This window comes from Danio rerio, chromosome 12 (assembly GCF_052040795.2).
Source record: "Danio rerio strain M-AB ecotype USA chromosome 12, GRCz13ab, whole genome shotgun sequence".
NCBI classification, from domain to species: Eukaryota; Metazoa; Chordata; class Actinopteri; order Cypriniformes; family Danionidae; genus Danio; species Danio rerio.
The window spans coordinates 45,089,358-45,114,813 of record NC_141032.1 but is presented as its reverse complement, the minus strand read 5'-3'; the positions used below and the strand labels follow the sequence as shown (position 1 = coordinate 45,114,813).

The 25,456-nt window shown below is 35.1% G+C and overlaps 2 protein-coding genes across 40 annotated transcripts in view; one reads left to right on the top strand and one right to left on the bottom strand.

The window, feature by feature from the left end:
* The window catches only part of ebf3a (EBF transcription factor 3a), a 142,074-nt gene that overhangs the window by 37,338 nt on the left and 79,280 nt on the right, over nt 1-25,456 (bottom strand). For 12 of the 24 annotated variants that reach the window (XM_087275278.1, XM_087275286.1, XM_087275280.1 and 9 more), the window contains exons 7-8: nt 14,346-14,427; nt 4,670-4,814 (exon numbers count right to left, since the gene is read on the bottom strand). In XM_087275278.1, the coding sequence (XP_087131404.1) occupies nt 4,670-4,814; nt 14,346-14,427 (227 nt within the window). 24 annotated transcript variants of the gene reach the window in all.
* LOC147834572 (uncharacterized) overlaps nt 1-25,456 on the top strand; it is a 274,792-nt gene that overhangs the window by 185,360 nt on the left and 63,976 nt on the right. For 5 of the 16 annotated variants that reach the window (XR_015504599.1, XR_015504595.1, XR_015504600.1 and 2 more), the window contains one exon: nt 14,692-14,911. The exons of the other annotated variants lie outside the window; for them this stretch is intronic. The gene's annotated coding sequence lies outside the window, so the exon portion shown is untranslated. Of the gene's footprint in view, nt 1-14,691; nt 14,912-25,456 lie in introns of those variants that run through there. 16 annotated transcript variants of the gene reach the window in all.

Genomic DNA, 25,456 nt, shown 5'->3' with positions numbered 1-25,456 from the left:
ACGCGAGCGTGTGTGCGTCCGTGTGCGAGGCGAAAGCGGGCCCACGAGAGGGGCAGTCTGGCAGCTGTGGCCTGAGATCACCACGCATTGCCTCGGAATTCGCAATGCTCCCCCCCTTCGCCCCGCCATCCCAGAGAAAAGGGCTGCCAGACTCTCCCCTCTCCGCCGCGGAGCATTTGCATACATTCTGCGTGAATATAGAGAGGGAACATGTGTTGAATGGGAAGCATAAAGGAGTGAATTACACAGCCTGTGTTCGTCAGCTAATGATATACGTGCGAAATGCACTCAAGCGGATGATGGAAATTGGAGAAAGCAGACATGGTCTATGGCGGCCCGGAGAGGCCAAGTTCAACACTCCACTAGGAAGTGACGGGCAGGAACGTGTTTTAACAAGGGAGAACAATTTAGCTGGGGATGTGGCTATAGGGCTGTAATCTGACGAGCATGCTAACGTGTTACCTAAAATATGCAAATTTATGAATTCATAGCATAACTTGATGACCTAGTGTATTTGCAGAAAATATGCAGAACTTTTCTGTATGAACAAATAATAGCTTTCATAATAACATTTTAAATTATAATAACTATATTATTATTATTATTGTTGTTGTTGGTTGTATTTTTATTATTATTATTATTATTATTATTATTGGTTGTAATATTATTATTATTATTGGTTGTATTATTATTATTATTATTATTATTATTATTATTATTATTGGTTGTATTATTATTATTAATAATATTATTGTTATTATTATTATTATTATTATTATTATTATTATTATTAATTATTATATAAAGGTATCATTTAATTAAAATAAAATAATATAGATGTATCCCAAATATTATTATTGCATTTAAAATATTACAAATATAGGTTCATTATTATTTAAAATATGTTATTAATAAATATTTCATGTTCTATCATATTATTTAATTTAAAAGTGATCATAAGATATTATTATTATTATTATTATTATTATTATTATTATTATATAAATGTATTTTTAATTAAAAATAATATAGCTATATCACACATATTATTATTAAATTTAAATCATTGCAAAAATATGTTTATTATATCAAATATGCTATTCATAAAAAATTGTTATATCATATTATTTATTATTTAAAATGATTATAAGATATTATTATTATTAATATTATTATTGGATGTAGTTGCAGTTTGATAATGATGATGATTATTATTATTATTTTTAAATAATAATAATAATAATGTAAATATTACGTTTTTTTATCGTTTCAGATATGATATTAATAAATATTTTATGTTCTATTATATTATTTAATATTTAAAGTGATTAAAATATATTATTATCATTATTATTATGAATGGTATTAGTATTCTTTTTGGTTGTTGTATTATTATTATTATTATTATTATTATTATTATTATTATTATACAAATGTATTGTTTAAATATAATAAAATAATAAAGATGTATCACAATTATTATGACATTTAAAATATTACAAATATACAATTATTATCGTTTCAGATATGATATTAATAAATATTTTATGTTGTATAATATTTAATATTTAAAGTGATTAAAATGCAGCTTTATTGCTTATACCCATTTCTAAGATGATAAATATGGCGTACTATTTTTTACAGTGTTAATTGGTGCACATATTTCACTTTTTCTAATTTAATACAAATGTAGTGTGTGCATGCTAAAAAATCAGTAAAGGTTGTAAAATAATTCTTGCACATACATGCATGGCTACATTTACTGAATATATTTATTGTAGCAGTTCTTTACGCTCAGTGAAATTGCTGGCTTTGTTTCCATGGGCTTCCTCTGGCTGAAGTGGATGGTCAACAAGCAAGACTGCGAGCGTGTGTGTGTGTTTTCCCGTGTGTATTGTTTACAGAACACCACGGCGTCTTGGTGTGAAGCTTTAATCAGACTTGAGTCGTCTTCCATGGCAACATGGCGGCCGGCGTGTTTGTCACCTTCTTCGCTGCACTCCCCAATATTGAGGCACTCTAACAGGTCCCATCCTGCCTGCTGCAACCTTCCTTTGTTCCAGCGCATAAAATGTCTTGTAATTGTGCAGGGGATGTCCAGATGGCAGGCTGATCCCGGCGCTGATGGGATTAGAGCTCTTACCTCACGTCGGCCCATCTGTCCTCTCTAACTGGCTACGGCCTCACAGACGCCGACCGCTCGTCTTTATTGCATAAACCTAACAACATTACCGCCACTTGGTATGCAAATCAACCCAGAGCTGTAGGCCCAGACCGGAGGGGGTGCAGCGTACATGCGCCGCAAGAGAGACTTTCTCTTTCTTGCTCCAAATGTCTTCCTTCTCTTTTCTGTCTTGTGCATCCTACTATTCCAGAGCTTTCGCAGAATCAGTGCTTTCCAAATCTGGCAGCGCCTACATTTGGGAGGGGGTTCTCGATTGTGTATGTTGTGTCTGGCTATGTGCAGATGGGGCTGTTTGGACGGGAGTGTGTGCGCGCGCACGTTCGCGCCTGTGTGAATTCGTACATATGTTTCTGCATGGCGTATCTAAATGGTGCTAATGCTAAAGAAACCCTCCTATAGTGTGCGCTTGCCTCTTTCTCCTCCCCCAGGTTGGGTTCTCCAGCTGTAAATAATGAAAGGGGCTCATGTGCTCGGAGAGTGAGGGTCCGCTGGGCCATGCGAGAGGGAATTACTTTAAGTTGAAGATCAGAAGGCAGAGTAAATTCACTGTCCGGGAAAATTCGCCTGAATTAGATGATTAGATAAAAGTGTGAGAGGAAAGGAGAAACGGTAGGACCTCCCCGTGGCCGCTCTCTCAGCTTGCATTTATCACTTTCAAGAATGTGTTTCTAATCTAAACCACCCTCAAACCGCTAAGACTTGACCATAAATATGGACGAATTTATATTTTACGACTATATATCCTTTACACGTGCGCTAGAAACTATCCTACACCAAAATGGAAAGAGATGACAGGTTGAACCTTCTCTCTACTTTCCCTCTCAGCCAAATGATAAGTCTTAAACGCTCTCCCGAGTTCACAGGAGTGATTAAACATCAAGTTCGGCAACTGTCAGACGCTCGGAAACTCTTTCTTTCTGTTTTAACGGCCCCCCGGTTGCCATTAAAGGGCCAGATATTAGATAGGTAGCTGTAATATTCACTACGGCCCAAATTCGCCATCAGGGGCAGGTGAAACAGCAGGTAACTAAGTGGTGAGAGCGTGTGCCGTTGGGTTTTTTAAGGAGGAGGTGTGCTTTTAAAACAGTCGGAAGTTTAAAAGAGTTGTCGGGAATATCGCCACCACTTGTTACAGAGCTGTCAGAATTCACCGTGAGGGCGAACGGATTCATTTAATGACTCGAATATCACACTAATAACAGAGTTTTTGATTGAAAGAATAAAAATCTCAAGTTACGAGCAATCCGAAACATACGTTCTCAATTGGCTAACAATAAAATACGACTGCGGATGAACTATACTGTGGCTGTAAACATAGTAATGGAAGCTTAGAAAAAGATTTACAATAAAATAAAGAAGCTTTGAAGATAGATAGCCTTTGCAGTGTTTGGGTTGGGTCGTGTTTTTTCTCTCTCTTTCTCCCTCTCGGTCTCGTGGGACTCGTGCAGACGAGGGGAGAGGCCTCAACCTTCTTAATTGCTCTCCTAATTAAAGGCGGTTGCTAAGGAAAACACACCTACTATCAAGCGACTACAGCGGAGAGACAAACAATACGTCAGCATACCAAACACTCGGGCGCTCAGGGCACAAACGTTCAATTACGCTACTTCTGTACTGCATGTCGACAGCGTTAATGCGAGGAGCCGAGAAATAGAAAACAAATATTTTTGCTGGGGTTTTTTGTCTCACACGAGCAGGGATTTGATGCGATTTCTCTTGCATCATTAAATATTACTGGTGCTTGGGTGGATATGGTAATTACGGGCTGATTAAGACAAAGAAAATACTAATGTTATGTTTTTAAATGAGCAGAGATTATGTTCTGTTTTAATGCTTAGCCCAGAGATTTGAGGACTGAAGTAGAGCGATCAAAACCCAGCTCAGTTTAACAAAGCAGCAAAATCTGAATTTTACCATCCAGTGACTCGCTTTATACCTTCAGCAAGTGAAGAACTCACCACAAAAAAGGTGTAGTGTTAATTAAAATCAAGCACTGATTAGAGAAGTATGTTTTTATGCAGCGGATTTGGAGTATTCATGGTGAAACGTTTTGAACTGAGCGTTGGGTTGATAAAAAGTATATTCAAGATATATCAAGGTGCTTGGTGAATATTTAGCATGCACTGATTTCATATTAGCCACCATACATGATTTAAGATAAAATACATGGCCCAATATCATTCACACAAATAGCAAAAAATAAAAATGACTACAATAAAATCCAGCAGCAACATCATCAAATCTAAACTAAAAAGATCTGAAAGTGCTGATCAGTGAATAGAGAAAGCATGGATTTCTCTAAAAGATCAACTAGCCATGTTTTCTCTAAAGCTAGCATGTTTGGTGGATGAGCGGAAGGAGCCGATGTGGATGACTAAAAGAACGTGAAGTAAAAATGAGAAAAAGGGAAAAGGGAAAGACAGGAAACAGAAGGAGAAAAGAGAGAAGCGCTGCAAATAATAGTGTTATGGGAAATGTGCCTACCATTCTCCAGATAAGGAGTGGCCGTACCTTCTGAGGGGTCAAGACGGCGGGCTCTTCTGCCGTGTTTTGAGTTGTTGTGGACAAACATGTTGTCCGACACGGCCAACACATGACCGTCCACATTGACTGTTGTCGATACAACGACCTGTGAAGAAAACATAACCATTATTTGCAGGCATGTTTACAATGGGAAGAAGTTGATTTACATTTATACTGTACATTTTTTTGGACTTAGTCTGAAAGTATCATTAAACATCAATTATTTTAAATTTTTAGACATTCTAAATAATACTGAAAATAATAAATATACATAAAAATACCTATCTATCTATCTATCTATCTATCTATCTATCATCCATTCATCCATCCATCCATCCATCCATCTATCTATCTATCAATCATTCCATCTATCTATCGTTTCATCCATCCATTAATCCATCAATCAATCCATCCATGCATACCTTCCTACCTACCTACCTATATTAGCATTGATGTACAATACTATTTGTACAATTTTCTTTACTTAAACTTAGCATTATAAAAGCCAGTGTTGGGCAAGCTACTTGAAAAATGTAGTGAGCTAAGCTATTAGCTACTCTACTTAAAATGTAGCTTAGCTTAGCACTTAAAGCTACTCTCTGGGAAATGCAGCAAGTTAAGCTAAAAGCTATATGACAAAAGTAGCTTAGCTACATCTAAGCTGTTTTTGTAAGTTTCGTTTTTAAATCAAAGCAAGTTAAAATCAAGTCAGTCATATCTTAGTGATCAATAAAACTGTCATAATTGTTTAGTTCAGTTATTTACTACAATTAATAGGCTGAACTAAAAGTATATAACAGCAAAAACAAAAAATCCAATAAAATCAGACATTACACATTTAAAATACTGTAGTAATTTATAGTAAATGAAATTATTTAGGAATGAGCACTATGTGTATATATTTACAACTCTACATTAATGAATTACACTACATAATGTAGTATCATTAGTAACTATCGTAATCATCATTATTAAGCATGGGACTATAACCGTTCTCAAGGTTTACCTCGGTTTGGAAAAGTCAAGGTTTTAAAACCGCCAAAACCTTCTGTTATGACTTTCCTACGATATATGCAAGTTTACATGTTTTTTATTTATTGTTTTTTATTTATTTACGTGTTTTTACTACTCTTTTATTTAGATTTTTAGGGCAACGTTATCTCCAGCTGAAAAGGACGCTTCATTCTTCCAAAATATTTTAAATAGTTTATTAATTTTGTTTCTTAAAGTAAAATATATTGTGTTCAGTTCCCCAAGACATTTAAAAACAACATATTTTAGGGTAGTAATTACAATCCATTGATACTGTGAAACCGTGATATTTTTATTCAGGGTTATCATACCATCAGAATCTTATACCGACCCATGCCTATACAAACTAATAGTAGTTGCCATAGTATTCTTTAGCCATTACTACAGTAAACTATATACTACTTATAAACTATATACTTCTATGGTCACAAGGAATCCGGCTTCAGAAAATCAGATGTTACACATTTAAAATCCTATAGTAATTTATAGTAAATGGAAATATTAAGAATGAGCATTATATGGTATATATATTTACAACTCTTCATTAATGAATTACACTACAGAATGTAGTATCATTAGTATGTTAATATATTTTTTTATTATTTACGTGTTTTTACAACTATTACTTAGTTTTTTTAGTGCAGCATTATCTCCAGCTGAAAAGGACCTTTCACTCTTCCAAAATATTTCAAATAGCTTCTTAATGTAGTTTCCTAAAGTAAAGTATATTGTGTTCAGTGGGGAAAAGTACTTCTCGAGGTATGGTTACAAGGAATCCTGCTTCATAAATACACTGGAAAAAGCATTGTACTAACATTATAGATACAGTAGATAGAACAATAGAAAGATAAACAGAGCAATGGCAAAATAAATCCATTATTTTACATTAATATCATGTGTGTTTTTCTTGCCAAAAATATGAACACAGACCATACTTGGAGCAGACTTCATTCAGCTAAATGAATCATATGGCTTCCAAAAAATATCAGGCTCTTTTTTTATGACCAGAGGCCTTTTTGACTACTTAAAGGCCAGAGAAAGAAGAAGGACACTTCTGAGGGTTTCTGTAGGGTCTTTATCAGAAACTCAGACTGTTTTTTTCTTTTCTTTTTCTGCTGCCTCTTTGTTGTGGGTCTTATTTGTGAGAAAACGAACACAAAAAGCCTTTTTTTTGGCCTGTGGTGTCGACTCAACATGAGAGCAGGTCTCAGTACAGTTAGCGGATGAACCCGACGCGCCTCTGATCAGTAGGGTCCTTTGGACACGGACACACACGCGCCACACACACACACACTGCGTTCCAGCCTTTTGTTTGTTTGACTTCTCTCCTCATACCAGCGAGGCTTTATTTTGAATGCTGACAAGCGTGCGACCACTCCACACCTTCGAAACAATAACCGCAAACACATTTGCCTCGCTAAGCGCTGGAGCTTGAACCTGTGCCCATTGTTTATTTTCCTAGCCAAGCAGGAGGGAGCGAAACAAGGGAAAAGTTGCTCGTTTTTGCAGTCTTACTGGGTTTGGTGGAACAACTCCCCGTGGGCTTCACATTATTAAAACAATAAGTTATAGCACTATAATCCGAAAAGAGGAGTCTGTTTTCACACCTAAAGCAACGAAAGATGACTCGTGCGGTTCAATACGCTTCATGTAAGCTGGCACGCCATCTGACTGCTAATAACCCAGCCTGAAACCCGAACGGGCTACTGTTACAGCTCAAATCTGGTAGAAAAGTTGCGATATAAATAATCTACAGTGACCGAGAGAGCTTAACGATCTGCAATTTAAGAAAACACACGCAATTACAAACAACGCTAGCAAATTAAGACAAGATCAGTTTGACAGCATGTAATGATTTTAAACCACACTGAACTGAGCTAAACTGAACTGAACTTAAACACTAAAAACTGAACTATGCTGTTCCAATTACTATGATCATTTATGTGAAGCTGCTTTGACACAAGCTACATTGTAAAAGCGCTATACAAATAAAGCTGAATTGAATTGAATGTTGCAAATCCTCACAACAGAAATGCATTCAAAAACGTGCTGCATTTTCTCACAACGCAAACAAATAATGAAAGCACTGCATTTTTCATAACGCAAACAAATTAAGAAAACGCCTGCATTTTCTCACAACACATGACAATAGCACAGAACACAACGCAAATGTTGAAAGGGGGACCCTAAAACGTGACAGACACGGCTATTTAGGTTAAGATTATTTAGGCTAATAAAATGCTAAATACAAGAGAATCTTGTCATTAAGATTTTTTTTTTTTTTAAACTCACTTTTCAAAGATCGCCTACAACTTTACTGAGCTATACACTTATTTCATCTGGCCGCCATTATGAAAACAAAAGCAAGGCTGTTGTGGAAAGAAACCCGGTATTAGAGGACCAGCACTGTAAACATTACTGCAAGCAAACTACAAACCTCCAGCTGTTGCTGCGATTTCAAAGTACAGATGCGGTGTAAACACCACCTCTAATGTAATTCAATTAAGTTTAATTTTAACAACTAAATGTGTATTAATTTTAAAAATTTGGTGGCAAAATTCAGTATTATGGCAAGTCTTAGAGAAAGAATCAATTTGTTAACTTAAGTTTGATAAATGGCATCTAAACGTGTGTTTGGGAAAGATAAAGTTAGCTAACTAGTGCAATTCCTTTAAATTAGCTGAAAATGAGGTCCGATATTGCTTTTTATTTTCACTCTCAATTCAGAACGGACATTCGGGTCACTCGGAAAGCAGTGAAATGATAAATTTGGGTCACTTTCTCTTCGCTCATGAGATATACAGCCAACAATACGCCATTATGGATGCCGTTCATGTGTGGCTTCAGGCGATACTTCAGAGTTTCTTCCCACCGCAGCCTCACTTTCGCTTTTAAAATGGTGGCCGCGTGAAATCAGTCTATACTTATGGCACAATAAACAATCCCAGCTTGGTTCATCAAATTTTATTGGTCCCCTTGAAACATTTCAGTTGTGCTCATTGCTTTTTGCGCTTAATTTTAAAAATTCTTACGTGCTTTTTTTATGTTTGCGTTGAATTTTAATTTTTAAGTTGTCTTAAATTACAGCATGTTAAACTCTCTCAGCCACTGTAATAATCTGACTAACAGAAACACATTCATGTTCCCAATTGGGTCTAAAATTGGTTTATGCTTCTCTGAAATTGAATGAAACTAATTCCTGGTGTCAAATGTGAAATCATGTTCACTTAATAAGGGTGAACAAAATGGTTAACGTTGTCTTATTCTGGTCCTCGGCCACAATAAGGTCGTATATTTATTTCCCCTCCAAACGAACTGCAGTGCAGGAATCGACTCTATATAAAGCACATTTAATTTCTCGTTTGAAGAATATAATTAACCTTTGTAAGAGGGAGAGCTTCTTTTTTTCCTATTTAAAGGAGACACTTGGGCGGTTACAAGAGTGCGCGTGTTAGATAAAGGACGAGAGGCTTGTCTGGGAAGAACTAGCCAAGCCCTTGTCAATCAAAGACCTCCATTTTGAAGCGCCCTGGCTTTTTTTTTTAACAAAAGGCTACAATTAGTGTTTAATCTGCCACTTAAGGTGAACAGAAAGAAGCAGAGAGTCTCTCATCTGCTCCATCATCCATTAGCAGCCACTCAAACACAGCAGCCTCCGGCCCACAGATCGCTAGCTCACCCCATTACATTGATCTATAGATTTATTGATTAGCTGTTTTATCTTATTAGTCACAGCTTGAGCTAAAGCTGTGATGGAGAAGGGTGGCAGACCCTCAAAAGAAGAAAAAAAAAGATAATTTGAGAAGAGCCCCCCCTTTGGTAGCAGATGAGGGGGTTTTCTTTTGTTTTTGTTGATCTGTTTACATACAGTTGCATTGAGAGATTGAGAGTCGTTTAGCATCTGAATGAGGGTCTGGATGGAGGGGTGGGCTGTGGTGCCGTGGGGGGTCTGGGGTGGAAATGGAGCAGTTTTAATCTGGGATATTCCCTCTGTCATGTTCATAGTCAAGAGTCACAATGAGGATGATGCTTGAGGCCTTTTCACAACAAATACTATGCAGATAAATGAGCACAATGTAATGCAATGCTGAATTGATTTTAATGCATCTTTAATCTCAGATCAAATGTTTGGATGCTCAAATGAATTATTCAACATTGGAACGGTTTTAAAACTGAAAAACATGCTGACAATATTATAGAAAAGTAATCATTAGAAGTAATAGAATTGGTTGATATAAATTTTGTGATTAAAAATATAAAAATAAAAGGAAATAAATTGTACCAAAATATATGGATACTGTTGTTGGAATGATTATTAATCAGTAAAAAATTTAGAAGACTTTATTAAGACTAAGAATTAATTATTAGAATTAATAATTACATTTTATTTAGTTTATTTTGAACAATTAATAAAATAATAATGGTTAAAAATACATTTAATAATAAAAATAGTCATAATTATTATTTTAAATAAATATTAAAATAATACAAATTGAAATGATAATCAATATAAACAAGGTTATTTTTAATTATGTAAGTTATGTTTACTTATTCATCATCAAAACAATGAAAAAAAAAACCTGAAGAAAAATAAAACTATGTAAACTAAATGTTATAGTAATAACACATACTGTTCGTTAATTTATTGTTCAGTCAAGTTTTTTAATAATACATGAATAATGGTAAATATAGATTTAATTATAAAAATAATGACCTTTTAATAAAACAGGAAAACAAAATATAAACTATAAATGTAATATAGATTTAGTTTATTAAAATAAACAAAACTGAACTAAAATTGATTACTTAATATCTGACAAATTAGGTCTATATTTTGCATTAAAAGTAAATGTGTGTAATTGTCTAAATCAGACATCGTAAAATGGGGTTGTTATTTTTTCATTATGTTAGTTATACATATTTACTTATTCATCATTAAAACAAGTAACATATACATGAAAACAATAATGTTAAAATAAAATCTACAGCTTAAATAATTCTTTAAAAAATCATAGAAAAGTATATTGAGTATAAAATTTGAGAAAAAAAAATCATAAATACTGTTCATTAATTTATTATAGTAAATTTATTTTATATATAATTTATATGTATTTATTATATTGTTTTTAATAATACAGAACATAATAATTATAACATTTTGATTTCATTAATTTTAATAATACAGAAAATAATAATGTTTAAATATAGATTTAATTATAAAAACAATGTGTTTTTCATTTAAAAGAAATCTGAATATAAACAAAACTGAAGCAATAATTGATTGCTTAATAGCTGTCAAATTAGGTTCAGATGCCCTTTTTACCTTCAAAATAAATGTGGGTAATTGTGTAAATCAGACATGGTTAGATGAAGTTATTTTTAATTATGTTAGTTATGTTTACTTATTCATCATCAAAACAATGAAATATTAAACAACAATGATATTAAAAGAACTAATAATCTTAAAATAAAATCCTGTTTTTTAAAGTGATTATAAAACAACAGAAAAAAATATCACACATTGCTAATTTATTATATATTTATTATCATATTATTTTTAATAATCCAGAACATAATAATGATCAAATTTAAATTCAATTATTAAAAAATAATAATAATAAAAAGTAAAAGAAACTGAATATAAACAAGACTGAACTAAAACTGATTGCTTGATAGCCAACACATTGGGTTCAGACGGCATTTCTTGCATTTAAAATATAAATGTGGATATTGTGGCTGTCAGACATCGTGTGTCTATAGGCCAATAGCTTATACTCTGCTTCTGGAAAAATAGAGAAATATGAGAAGGAAAAAAATCGAGAGAAAACAGAATGGCAAATGGGGGAAGACAGAGACCCTAAAAGCACGACCTTGCCATGAGATCATGGAGAAAGGAACATGAGTGAAATTTATTCTGGAGGTGGCATTTAGCTTAGCAGAGCAGAGTTTAAGGGTTAGCGCTGGAGGAGAGGTGTCTTGTTAATGGACTGACAGGCATCACGGCTTTGGGTCATTTGTCTCACAGACTGCTTTTGGGTTGGAATTGTCTGCGATTATGGTTTGTGGGGGGAAAAAAAAACCCTGTGCTATCATAAGCTCCCCCTGTTGATATTATTTTGAATAAAAATAGCAGAATGTGGAACGTGGAAAAAGTGGATGTTTCCTTAAAGTCCTCTTGAGCCGGAAGCTGTGACTCTTTTTTTACATTGTGATGCAGTTCCTAGAGAAATTGGATATTTAATGAGAATTGAATTTGGTGGGCGTGGCTTGTTCTTCTACTTGTTCTTCTACTACTTCTACTGCGATCTGATTGGATGTTGTAAAGTAGGCATTTCATTCAGAAAGATCTGGAAATGGGTTTTAGAAGAGTTTTTACAACCTAACAGACTCCTCCTCCTCACTATTTCTGTATGTTGTCAAAACTGACAGGTGGAGGGGGTGTGGTTAAGTATGTTAGCCACGCCCAATACCTCAGACTGACGAAATATGAGAATTGAACTCAAAACAAACAGAGATCACCGTGGGCAAAACTAGCAAAGCAAGCTAACAAAACCATAAGGCTAGTTTTGATTTCATGTGTACTTTAAAGGACGTTTGAGGAGATTAAAACATAGAGAGATTGATTGAACAGTAACAAGTGCTCTTTGAGGATAGAGTGGCATTAGTATGGCTCTCCACACACACACACACACACCTCCACCAGGTGCTGAGGCAGAGGAAGTGTAAATAGGTTGAAAACCCCAGACATGCTGTTACAGCGAGAGAAAGAGAGGTCCAGTGACTTTATTGTGGGGAGGCACAATCCGCGGTGACGGATGTTTCTTTTACTAGGCGTGCAGACAGAAAGGACACTTCCTCTCACGCCGGCTCTGACCTTCTGCTCTGGACGCATGGATCAATATCAGTGAAGACACTTTGACGTTCCAAAGCATGAAAAATGAAAGTTGTGCAAGCGCTGGCTGCACCACTGCTGCCTTGCACAACAATACATCTATATAACCGCTAGTATATAAACACACATCCTCGCAAGCACTGGGTTAAGCGGAGCTGTCACACACACACACACACACACATAATGAAATCCAGAGCTTTTTCCAGAGCAGCTTTTCTGTGCATTGTAACTGATAATGTGTTTTGTGATTGGATGATGATTACAATATATTGAAGTGTTTGAATAAGTAGTATGTATGGATGGATGGATGGATGGATGGATGGATGGATGGATAGATAGATAGGTGGATCGAAAGAACGGACAATAGGATAGATAGATAGATAGATAGATAGATAGATAGATAGATAGATAGATAGATAGATAGATAGATAGATAGATAGATAGATAGATAGATAGATAGATAGATAGATAGATAGATAGATAGATAGATAGATAGAATGAAAGAAAGGACAATAGTATTGCACATTAGATAGATACATAGATAGATAGATAGACAGACAGACAGACAGACAGACAGACAGATGGTGGGTGGATGGATGGATGGATGGATGGATGGATGGAATGAAAGAAACAACAATAGTATAGCACATTAGATAGATAGATAGATAGATAGATAGATAGATAGATAGATAGATAGATAGATAGATAGATAGATAGATAGATAGATAGATAGATAGATAGATAGATAGATAGATAGATAGATAGATAGATGGATGGATGGATGGATGGATGGATGGATGGAATAAAAGAAAGGACAATAGTATAGCAGGATGGATGGATGGAAAGGACATTAGAATAGCATGATAGATGGATGGATGGGCAGATGGATGGAAAGGTCAATAGAATAATTCATTGATTGATGAATGGAACAATTATAGAAAGAGAATAATAGAACAATATATAGAACAACAGAAAGAACGATAGATTGAATAATCGATGAATGAAACAATAGAAATAACAAATCATAAAAATATTTGTAAATTAATTATCATTTTTTTAATTCATTTTTATCATCTCTAGTCTATATTTTGTTTTCCATCTTTTATTGTAGTTTTTCTTTTGAACTGCATTATGGGATCTTGATTTTTCTCTCCAACAGTTTTGATATTGAACAGTTTGAAAAGTGACGTATTTTTAAAAATTACCTTTTTAATAATTTAAAGTGATATACACTGCCTGGTTTGGGGTTGTAAACTATGATACAAAAACCGTGTATTACCTGCCAGTATCTATTCTCTCATTTTACAGACATGTCTATATAATTGCCTATATGTCTTCTACATTATCAAAAGTCACTTTGTTAAACTGCACAGTTCAATTTTCAACATAAAAATTCGACAGAGCAGAGATCAAGGTTCCATAATGCAATTCATAATCAAAAAACTGAATCACAAAAAAAAGAAAATGGTTGTTTTTAAAAAGTAGATGGACTCTGAGGGTTTATGTTTGTGTGTATAACATTTGAAATGTGCTTGAGCAGAACTGCAGAATCGAAGCATCTCTGGAGCAGTTTTGGCCTTCGACCGGGTTCAGGCAGCTCCTTTAAAAATATCCACAAAGTAATACACCATTCCGCTAGCCCAGCGAATGGCCTGTTTTTCACATCAGAACATGTGTATGTGTGTGTGTGCGGAAAGCAAAAGAAAACATTACCTGGAATCTGCGCATGTCCCGTGGGTTTCCTGCATTCTTCAGGCAGTTCTGATTACACTTAAGGAAGAATTTCAAAAAGAATCTGCAAGAGAAGACAAAGAGGGAGAGAAAACTCCATGTTAGACAATCAATCCAAGCCCCCCCAAAACAATCGATTGCACAAAATACAACCTAGCAGATCCGAGTCCAGGGCGTCCACACACAACACCAATGACACAAAAGCGCGATCAAACCGACAGCTGTATTCACCTTGTTTCTAGATAATTCCCCTCAGAGTAATGATCATTAGTGTTTTGTTCCTCACCCTCCCACGACCTCCCTGTCTCTCTGTTTATCTGTTTTTCAGTCTGTCCGTGCGGCTGACGCATCCAAATCCCACAGTTCCCCACAGAACCCATCTGCCCGTCACTGACAGGAAGTCAGTTAATATTCCGCCCCCCTCTTTCCTCCCCTGTTCTACCCTGTAATTAAGGCTTAACGTGCTCAATGGGGAGGTAAAGCAGCACACCTGAGCCCTGCTCATCACAGACGAGGACCGGCGGACGGGGTAGAGGAGACCTAACGAGGTGAGAGCGGCCCGCAAACTTACAGCCCTGTTAGACAATTAGACACACCCCGCCACCGGGACAACAGCACCCGGTAATTATTGCGCAAATTACTAACTGCATAATCTGTTCGGCAAATGTCATGTGTGCGTGAGAGTCAAAAAAGGTCCCACTGGACGCCACGCCACATATGCACACCTCGAGAACTAAAACCTGGTGTTTTTAAGAGGGAAAGAGACCCTTCGAGAGTCCTTCAGAACAAGGAAGAAGGATAAGAGGGCTTATCGGAAGAGGAAGACGAAGGCTTGTACAGCTGCTGCCATACTCCTCATATCACAGGAAGTGGTTCATTTTTAGAGATAGACCAATTGCAGAGGGAAAAAAGATATATACGGCAGACATCGGGATGAAAGTCGGCTGATGGTGTTTCTGATTTACTTACAAAGCTATTCGTTTCCTACTAGAGGTAGAGCAGATATTCCAGTCGAATGTGCGTATACATTTCAATACATCACAGAGCAACAGTTGGCTTCTAGGTAAGGAAATATACCTGATAAACCATTAAAACTTACTAATATAACTTACTTATAATCTTTTTTTGTTTGCCCCCGAGTCTGAGTCATTTGATTTTGTGTATTTACCGAGACCGAAACCCAATCCAATACTTCGATAGAACAAAGAAGAGCGAAGAAACATCCAGGATGTTCACCTTATTTAAACACTCAACAACTCTGTTTGTTTGTTGTGTTCAATGTAGCCCTTTCCTTTCCACGTCTTAAAATCCCAAGTTTACATCTCACAGTTTGCTTTGGAAATGTTGTCATCATCAACTTTATAATACCTCCAGACCGCAGACATACTCGCGCTTTCCGCTTCAAGCTGCTTCAATGTTCTACTTTGCTGGCATTTAACCAATAGCGTCTCTGCAACAAAGTGATGTCATGCCGCACGCTTTGCTGTTTCTGTGTGAAGTCAAGAAAAAGGTCTATTGTCTGAATCCGATCGAGTCTGAAACTGCATGATCGGAAATAAGGCCCAATCACGCAGTTTCAGACTCGATCGGAATCGGTAGTTACCTCGGGATCAGATCTGAACATCCCTAATTAAAACCAAACTGTTGTGAGCTCAACTTAGTTAAACTTTTGTTTTAAACAAGCATATTTATTAGCTGAATTCCCTAAGCTTACAAAATATTGAAATATAATTATTTCAATGACGAGATCCAGTGAAAAAAATAGTACATAACCATATCTACCTGTGTGGCATATTTTTTTTTTAGTAAAGATGAGTTTCACTTGAGCACTACTTTTGATTATAGTTACTTATTGTGATTATTGTTTGCACTTAAAATCATTTTTGTGGTAATATTTTTTTTTTTTTGGAGCAGTTATTTGCCTGTCAGTTGTGGAATATTTTGCAGTGTTTACATGTTTATTTATCTGTAGATAATTTATTCAAATATATTTATTACTATTGTATTCTTTATTAAAAATACTTTAATAATAGAATAATAAAATATAATTTCATAAAGTACAAGTAGATTTACATAATGTACAAAATGCACCAAAATGTTGTGATTTAAAATATAATATTTTATTTTATAACAAACTTATTATTGTTTGAATTATTTTTTTTTATTATTATTATTATTATTAAAGACGAGTTTCAAGTGAGCACTACGTTTGATTATAGTTAATTATTGTGGTCATTGGTTGCCATTAAAATCATATTTGTGTTCATATTTATTTGTATAATTTTTGGTTCAATTATTTGCCTGTCACTTACATTTGTGGGGAATATTTTGCATTGTTTACATGCTTATTTAATTGTATATAATTTATTCAAATACATTTTTATTATTTTTTATTATTATTATTATTATTATTATAATTTATAAAAAATAATTACATTTTATTTCATTATTTTTTTTTATTACAAGTACAAGTAGATTTCCAAATGCACCTACATTTTTTTCATTGTTTTAATTGAATATATTGCTATTTTTACTGACCTATTTTTTATTTATTTTCGAATATTATATTGAAATATATATTTCAAGATTTATACTTAATTTATATTCAAGTATTATCATTGAAGATTGATCACATTTCTACTCATGTCTTGCCTAGTGTAATTCTAGTTTTTGTCCAATTTTCATACGTGTCATTGCTTTAGTGAGTTTGTGCTTCACTTTTTAAAATCCTTATATTAGTAATAAATAGGAAAAATACTTTTGGAACCAGCTCTGGTGAAAAAGTGAACAGACACTAATGCACATTTCCATTTGACCAGACGTTTTGGAAATGTCTCTCTGACTTATTGACAACCAGCAATCTGGTCACCAACTGAGTTAACTGATCCAAAAAGAAGGACTGTAGTTTTTCCATATCTACAGTATGCAGCAGGTGGGAAATTGGTCGTTGTATATGTATGTACATGTCCACCAATATTTACCTCAACCCTTGAGAGGCTGGACATACAGCGTAAAGGTCTCGCTTTCATGTCATGCATTGCAGATTGCATTCAGTGTTGAGTTAACACATGTATTTCACTAGGTAAACACTGTGTGTATGCAGGATGAGGTCTCTCATTCGGACCCTCCGATGGGACCACGAGTCGAGCAATATATCACTGTGTGAAATGACATCTGCAACCCTGAGCACCCCTCCACTTCCAATTCTCATTTATATACAGTCACCCTTTCCTCCTGACAGAGAGGGAATGTTTAGGATTGAGACAGATTGAGGAAAAGTAGGAGAAAAGCGAGGCAAGGGCCCCGGAGGTGGCCTTGGTAGTTTCTGAAAATTTTTAGTGACCAGCGTCAATAAAAAGCGAATTTCAGCATCGCTGGGGTGGACGTAAAGAAAGATGGCAGTCATAACGGCCAAAAACACGTCCGCCGTCATTAGAGCATTAGCTTTAATTGTGTACAGTGTGTGTGTATGGTAGTTGTTGGACAGGCCATTATCAGAATGAGTATTACGAGCTGTAATTCGCGGCCCCTGTCTTTATTTCCCAATAGAGCTGTAATGTTTCACAGCAGGTATCAGAGTAAATCAAGCCTGAAATATAGCCTTTATTTACCTCTCTCACCCGCTATCTCTCTCTCCCTCACTTGTTTTGTACTCTATAGCCGCAAACAAATGGCTTCACACACATGTACACAGGTGGACACACTTGTGTTAACTCAAAGATTATTGCGGAGCACACATTCAGAGGTTCGAAAGTGAGATGGACCGCATCAATTTCAGAAGATACAGCAAACACACTAGAAAACTATGACCTGGAAAACATTTCAAGTGCACTCACAATGTAGAGCTGTAATTAAAAACATAAAATACAGTATATTAATATAAGAAGTATCATTATGCAAGAGAATTTACACACAAATAACTAAACTAATAGGGCGGCATGATGGCTCAGTGGTTAGCACTCACAGCAAGAAGGTTGCTGGTTCGAGTCATGGCTGGGCCAGTTGACATTCCTGTGTTTAGTTCAGTCCAAAGACATACACTATAGGTGAATTGAATAAACTAGTGTATATGTGTGTGTGATTGAGTGTGTATGGATGTTTCCCAATACTGGATTTCAGCTGGAAGGGCATCCGCTGTGTAAAACATATGCTGGAATAATTGGCGGTTCATTCCTCAGTGGCAACCTCTTAGGGCTGGCCGATTTGGCCTAAAATCAAAATCTCGATTAATTAAGCATTTTAACTCGATTACAATTAATGAACGATTATTTTATATATTTATTTTTTAGCCCTCTTAGTTCTCTGACAAGTTTTACACAGTAAATATGCTCACATATTACAAGTGAGAGATTTTGGAATGATTTTTGGAAACACACTAAATACTATCTACGATTATTTATTGAACATCAATGTTGAACACCTGAAATTAAAACACACATTGCCTAAAATGCAGCTCTCTGCCCCACCCACCCTTGTCACCGCCTCCAAACCATCCAATCACAAAGCTTACACTACGTGTAATTGTGACGTGTGGTTACATTTTTTGAGAGGTGTGCGGGTATGCGAAGGCTGCGTCGGACCATGCGCATGCGCTTGGTGGAAGTATGATATCAGAATAATATGATAAGTATAAACCAGGGGTCACCAACCCTGTTCCTGGAGAGCTTCCTTCCTGCAGATTTCAGTTGCAACCCTGACCAAACGCACCTGTTTGTAATTATCAAGTGCTGCTTTAGGTATACTACTAATTGGTTCAGGTGTGTTTGATCAGGGTTGGGACTGAATTCTGCAGGAAGGTAGCTCTCCAGGAACAGGGTTGGTGACCCCTGGTATAAACCATGAAATAATAAGTTTAAATTGAGAGGTGTGCAAGTATGCGAAGGCTGTGTCGGACCGTATGTTAATGCTTGGCAGAAGTATAATATCAGAATAATTTAATAAGTAGAAACCATAGTATAATAAGTTTAAATTGAGAGGTGCCCGAGTATGCGAAGGCTGCGTCGGACCATACATTAACGCTTGGAATAAGTATAATATCAGAATGATATAATAAGTATAAACCATAATAAGTATAAATTTGCCTTCACACACAGTAGAGAAAGTAATTAAAAACTGACCTGAAAAAATTAGATCGATTATAGGTTCTGAATGTTGATTTCGATCACTTGTCAATTAATCGCCCAGTCCTACGACCTCTGAAATAGAGACTAAGCCGAAGGAAAATTAATGAACTTAACCAATTTTTGTGAGTTTTATCTGCTTTATATAAAGCGATTCGCTTTTAGCAAAAAAAAAAAAAAAAAAAACTTATAGGACTCTGGATTTTTTTTCTTTGAACAAAAACAGGCAAATATGCTCTATATATGTTGTTCTGTGGTGCTCATGTTCAAGTCTGAATCCAGCATACAAGCAAATGACAAAAAAAATTATATATAAAGTTATATATAACTAGTATAACTATATATATATATATATAGGCATGGGACGATTTTCAAGGTACACTGTGTTTTGAAAAAGTCAAGGTTTTAAATCCGCCCAAATTTTTTGCTATACTGTTCCTAAGATATGTTTACGATTTTTTAATTACTTTTTTAATTTTTTTATTTATTTTTTTTTTTAGGACAACATTATCTCCAGCAGAAAAGATCTCCAAAGATGCCGTTGTAAATTAAATTTATGAAATTAATGAACACAATTCATTTTAATTATTTAGCCTGACATGTTTACTCCTCCAAAGTATTTTAAATATTCAGAAAATTTCTGAAAATAGTCTTCATAGAAAGAAAATCAAGTATATTGTGTTCAAATAGGGAAAAAGTTTTGCTTTTTACCCAGACATTTAAAAAGAGCATATTTTAGTGCAGTAAACACAACATAATGAAACCGTGATATTTTTATCCAACGTCCATCCCTATTATATACCATATATAACCAAATACACTTCCATTTAATGTTTAAGCAAATCATTAAATTAAAAAGATTAAAAATGAAACGGCGGAGTATTATTATCACCAACAGACTAATGCATAAAAGTCTTGAAAAACACACACAGCCTCTCATTAAGACCCCGTTCAGTGTCTGCGCGCGTTCGCTCGGGGGGTCTGTTTACCTCCGAGTTTGATTAAGTGCATTTCCACAGCTTTCCGAACACAATGATATTCAGCTGTCCACACCAGCCACCAGTCATTTCGTCTGAATTAGAGCCGATTCACTTCTGCATGGGGATTGAGTAAATTAGTCCTTTGTGAAAAGGCAAGCAATTACGGCCACACGGTTCTCTCTCCCTTTTGCTCTCCATAAATGGCTTCAGAACTTTTTTTTTTTTGCGGCGATGTTCGCGAATGTCGGAAATAAAGGCAGTTAAATAGTCATTTAATGGAATATCAAGGAGAACGCGGCATTAGATGCTGGCGAGGAAGGGGAGAGGAAAAAAAAATTAACTGCAATTATGTTTGATTAAAGCTATCCTTCTCAATAATCAGCATTTGTGACAGGACACAGGACTCTGGTGGCCTATGGATGCCATGGAGATGTTGAGCAATATTAAGGCCAATAAAGGGATATTAGCATAGCTAATTATGGAAGAGCTGTAGCAGTGAAAGGGGGCCTCTGTGTATTGTAACGCGCAAAATAATTGGCCGAGGCAGTTATCAATTACACAAGACACGAATTTGGTTTGTCAGAGAGAAAAAAAGCAAAGCAGACGTGTTTAATTTCACATCAGAGACCTTCTTCCCTCGCTTTTGTTCTTTACCGGAGGCGTTCGACTTCTAGCTTCCACTGCAACTTGTCGACAAATCTGTGATAAAATGATCTGGCCGGCCAGCGTGGAGTAATTAATACAACCTGTCCTTCACCGCTGTTTCTGACCAGAGGGGTTGAATCTTTATGATGGTGGCGGACGAGAGAAAGAGAGAGAGGGAAGACGGGGGGCTTGTCGTTTGAAAGGACTTTGGCTTCACAGGCTGAGGTAATTGAGAGGAAAAAAAGGGGTACGTTTCAAGCACATCAGCTCAATAACAGCCCTTAGCTCTTATCTTAACCCAAACCATCATTGGATCGTTTTCCTGCCCTCATTCAAAGGAGAAGCCCCCCTTACAGCCTCTCCTTCACACTAATCCCACTTCATTCAGCACAAAAGCAGACGCAAAAACAAATAAATGCAGCAAAGGGCGATGCTGCTGTCCCGTAACCCCTGTCATAATTGCCGGTGATGTTACTCTTGAGCTGGCATCATCTTTTGACTTTGCACATTCTAAGTGTTTTGCTTTAGTAAAAGCAGCGGCAGGTTAAGTCAGGGTATCCACGGGGTCTCAAAATGTCTTAAATTTCATAAAAACAAAACATTAGACCTTAAAAAGTCTTAAATTGACTGAAATACTGTCTTGTAGGTCTGAAATCATTTTAACCAGGTCTGAATTTTCCTTTATATAAAGCTACCCAATTGATCCAACATACTGTACCAACAATACATTTCAATAAAGCTTTTTAGCAAAACTATATTAATAACAGGCTTTTTTTAAGTTATGTTGAAAAAAATGTATGTATACAGCTTGGGTCTGCTTGTTTTGACTCATTTAAAATTTGTGACTAAAAAATGACTAACTAGAATGAGTTTTTTTGATGGGGCTATTATTTATTTTATTTTTTGCTGGGCGATTAAAGAATCCTTAGCATTTAGCCCTATAAAAGTCCGAAATTTCATTTTTCGTGGTCTTAAAAAGTCCTGAATTATCAAAAATAATCAAATAAATAGGCCTTAATAAGTCTTAAATTGACTGAAATATTGTCTTGTAGGTCTTAAATCATTTTAAACAGGTCTGAATTTTCCTTTATATAAAGCTAAACAATTGATCCAACACACTGTACCAACAATACATCTCAATAGAGCTTTTAGCAAAACTATATTAATAACTAATATCATAACAGGCTGTTTTTTAAGTTATGTTGAAAAAATTGTATGTATACAACTAGGGTCTTCTTGTTTTGACTCATTATTTAAAATATGTGACTCAGAAATGACTAACTAGAATGAGTTTTTTTGATGGGGCTAGTATTTTATTTATGTATTTATTTTTTCTGGGTGATTAAAGAATCCTTAGCGTTTAGTCCCATAAACGTCTGAAATTTCATTTCTCGTGGGCTTCAAAAGTCCTGAATTAACAAAAATAAGTAAATAAATAGGCCTTAAAGTTTTGACTGAAATATTGTCTTGTAGGTCTTAAATCATTTTAAACAGGTCTGAATTTTCCTTTATGTAAAGCTATCCATCAATCCAACACACCAACAATACATCTCAATAAAGCTTTTAGCAAAACCATAGTCATAACTAACATTATAACATATGTCTGTTTATGTAAAAAAAAAAGAAAAAAAAATTATGTACTATATACAATTAAGGTCTGCTTGTTTTGACACATTTAAAATATGTGGCTAAGAAGTGACTTATTAGAATTAGTTTTTTTGATGGAGCAAGTATTTAATTATTATTATTTTGCTGAGTGATTAAAAAAATCCTTAGTGTTTATCCCTATATAAGTCTGAAATTTCATTCTTTGTGGTCTTAAAAGGTCTTACATTTGGTCTACAGAAACCCTGTACGTGCAGTTGACAACTTTCGTAGCTTTTTTTTAGTGTCTTGCTAGCAAAAATATGTCTGTACTCTATATTTTTGATTTGTTTTGTAGCATAAATGTCTAAAACATGAACTGTATTTGCTTGTGAAGCATAAAATTATGATACTATGTTTGAAAAATGAAGCTATTTGTTGTGTTATTTAGCGTCTTAAGTGAATGCATCTTGATTTAAGAATATTTAGATATTTGTACTGGACATCAAGTAAAAACAATTAAGGAAGAAAAGATTTAAATATAAGAACAAATAGAAAAACAAATAACAGAACAAATATACTTGTATCTTGTATCTTTAGTACTGGAGAAATAAAAATGAGACAGTTGTTGACGATAAGATACATTAAAAAAAGGTGTTGAATTTCATTAAAAAACAGCAAGCAAATTAAATGCTAATTTTTGAAGACTTTATAGTATTTTGTCATCAAATCCTACTGTGTTTTATTTCCATCTTCAAAAAATATACTTTAAAATTTTATAAAAATAATATGCATATCATAAGGTCAATAATTTAGGAAGAATTCCATGGGAAAGTTAAGACTGTATTGAATTGCGTAAAGGTCAGAAAAGTCTGCAGTAGCTTTCCATTTTACCTCAATACTAAGATATTATCACCTTTTTCCATCATACTGGAGCAAAAATGCAATCTATGAAAAATTTAATATCAGACAAATGCACAAACACAAAGAAAAAGTACAATAATTTATGGACAAATAATCGTGTTATGCTTGTTTTGTTGTCTAATGTGTTTAGACTAAAGTGGGGGTGAAAAAAACAGCAACTGCTTTTTCTTCCTGTCGTCCCAAGACAGATAAGTGAATGTAAAGAGAGGTAAAGAAATACAATGGCAGATGGAAGTGTGTATGTGTGTGTGCGCGGTCAGTGTGGACACTAATTGCTGCTCAGGCGTTAATGGTTAGGGCACAGCTGTGTGACTCTGCTGAGTATTGATCACCAAGCAACTTTAGCTGATCAGACCCCAGTCAGCCAGCCAGACAATACAGAACACAGACACACACACACACACACACTTACAAGAGTACATTCTGCTGATTTCAGGTCCAGAAGCTGAGACGGTACACAGGTCAATACAGATCGCATTTCTAAAATGCACCAGCTCCCTGTGTCAGCTCTAGCTTCTGATTGGCTGACGGCTCTGATTGCATCTGATTGGTTCATGGGTGCACTTGCATCTCATTTGACGGAGAGATTTGTTTCAAGACCCCAAGTATTGAACATTTGTGGGTAACCATTCCTGGTGTGCTGTTTCTCTACTAAGCAGTCAGATTTACACTTGGCAGACCATAAAGCGAGAATAAAAATACCACAGACTTACACTTAAGAAGGCACCCGAGAAACCCAAAATATCACTGAAACTTGAAGCATTGGCATTTTTAAACGCTTCGCAATAATCCTAGCAACCAGGCACTATTTAATACAATTTAAAATACTCAGTTGTGGTTTGTTTAAACAACTTAAATAAAAGGAGCCGAAACAATATAATTGTTCTGTTTTTTTTTTTGGGGGGGGGGGGGGGGGGGGACAACTTAATTTTTTTTGTCCAGTCCACTTAAATTATATACAGATGCACAATATATCATTTTAGAATCGATACCGCAATGTGTGCATCCACAATAGTCACATCACAGGATCTGCAATGTTTAATAGGGATTATAGTTGACAAGGAGCTGCAGTTCAGAACATAAGAGTTGTGAAGTCATTGAAGAATATAACCATATATAAATGTGTATCACTTGCATGGGACATTATAGACCGTTTCAATGTGGTGATGTCATTGGCCCTGCTTGTTATTAAACTATTTCATAGCTGTAACAAGAGGTAATTCAATCCTAACTTAATGTTAAAACAGCTATCATAACATTATTTATCAAGATGTGGATCGGTTTTGCATTCTCGGAAGCTATATAAAAATTAAAAATGTAAAATAGGAAATACGCTGGGACCATTGTTTTTGTTTACATGCCTCAAAATGGTAAGCAAATTGAGAGAGTTTAAAGCATCCAGGATGGAATGCGTTAAACCTTTTAAATGTACCAACAGTAAGTTTAATAAAAATGATTTGATTGAATCGTTTGTACAATGATTTGCTAAAGATTTTAAAGCCATCTGAGGAAATTCTTTACAAGTCTCATTATATTTCGCAGAAAAACAAAACTTTGCAATGTCTGATTTTTACCATATATATATATATATATATATATATATATATATATATATATATATATATATATATATATATATATATATATATAGAACAAGAACAAATTTCACAATTATTAAATTAAATTAATGTTTATTTATTTACATATGGCACTTTTCACAATGCAGATTTTGTCAAAAGCAGCTTAACAGCTCTAATGAAGTCCATATTTCAGAGTTAAGGATCAGTTAAGTTTAGTTCAGTGTAGTTTAATTACTAATAAATATATATTTATTTTTCTT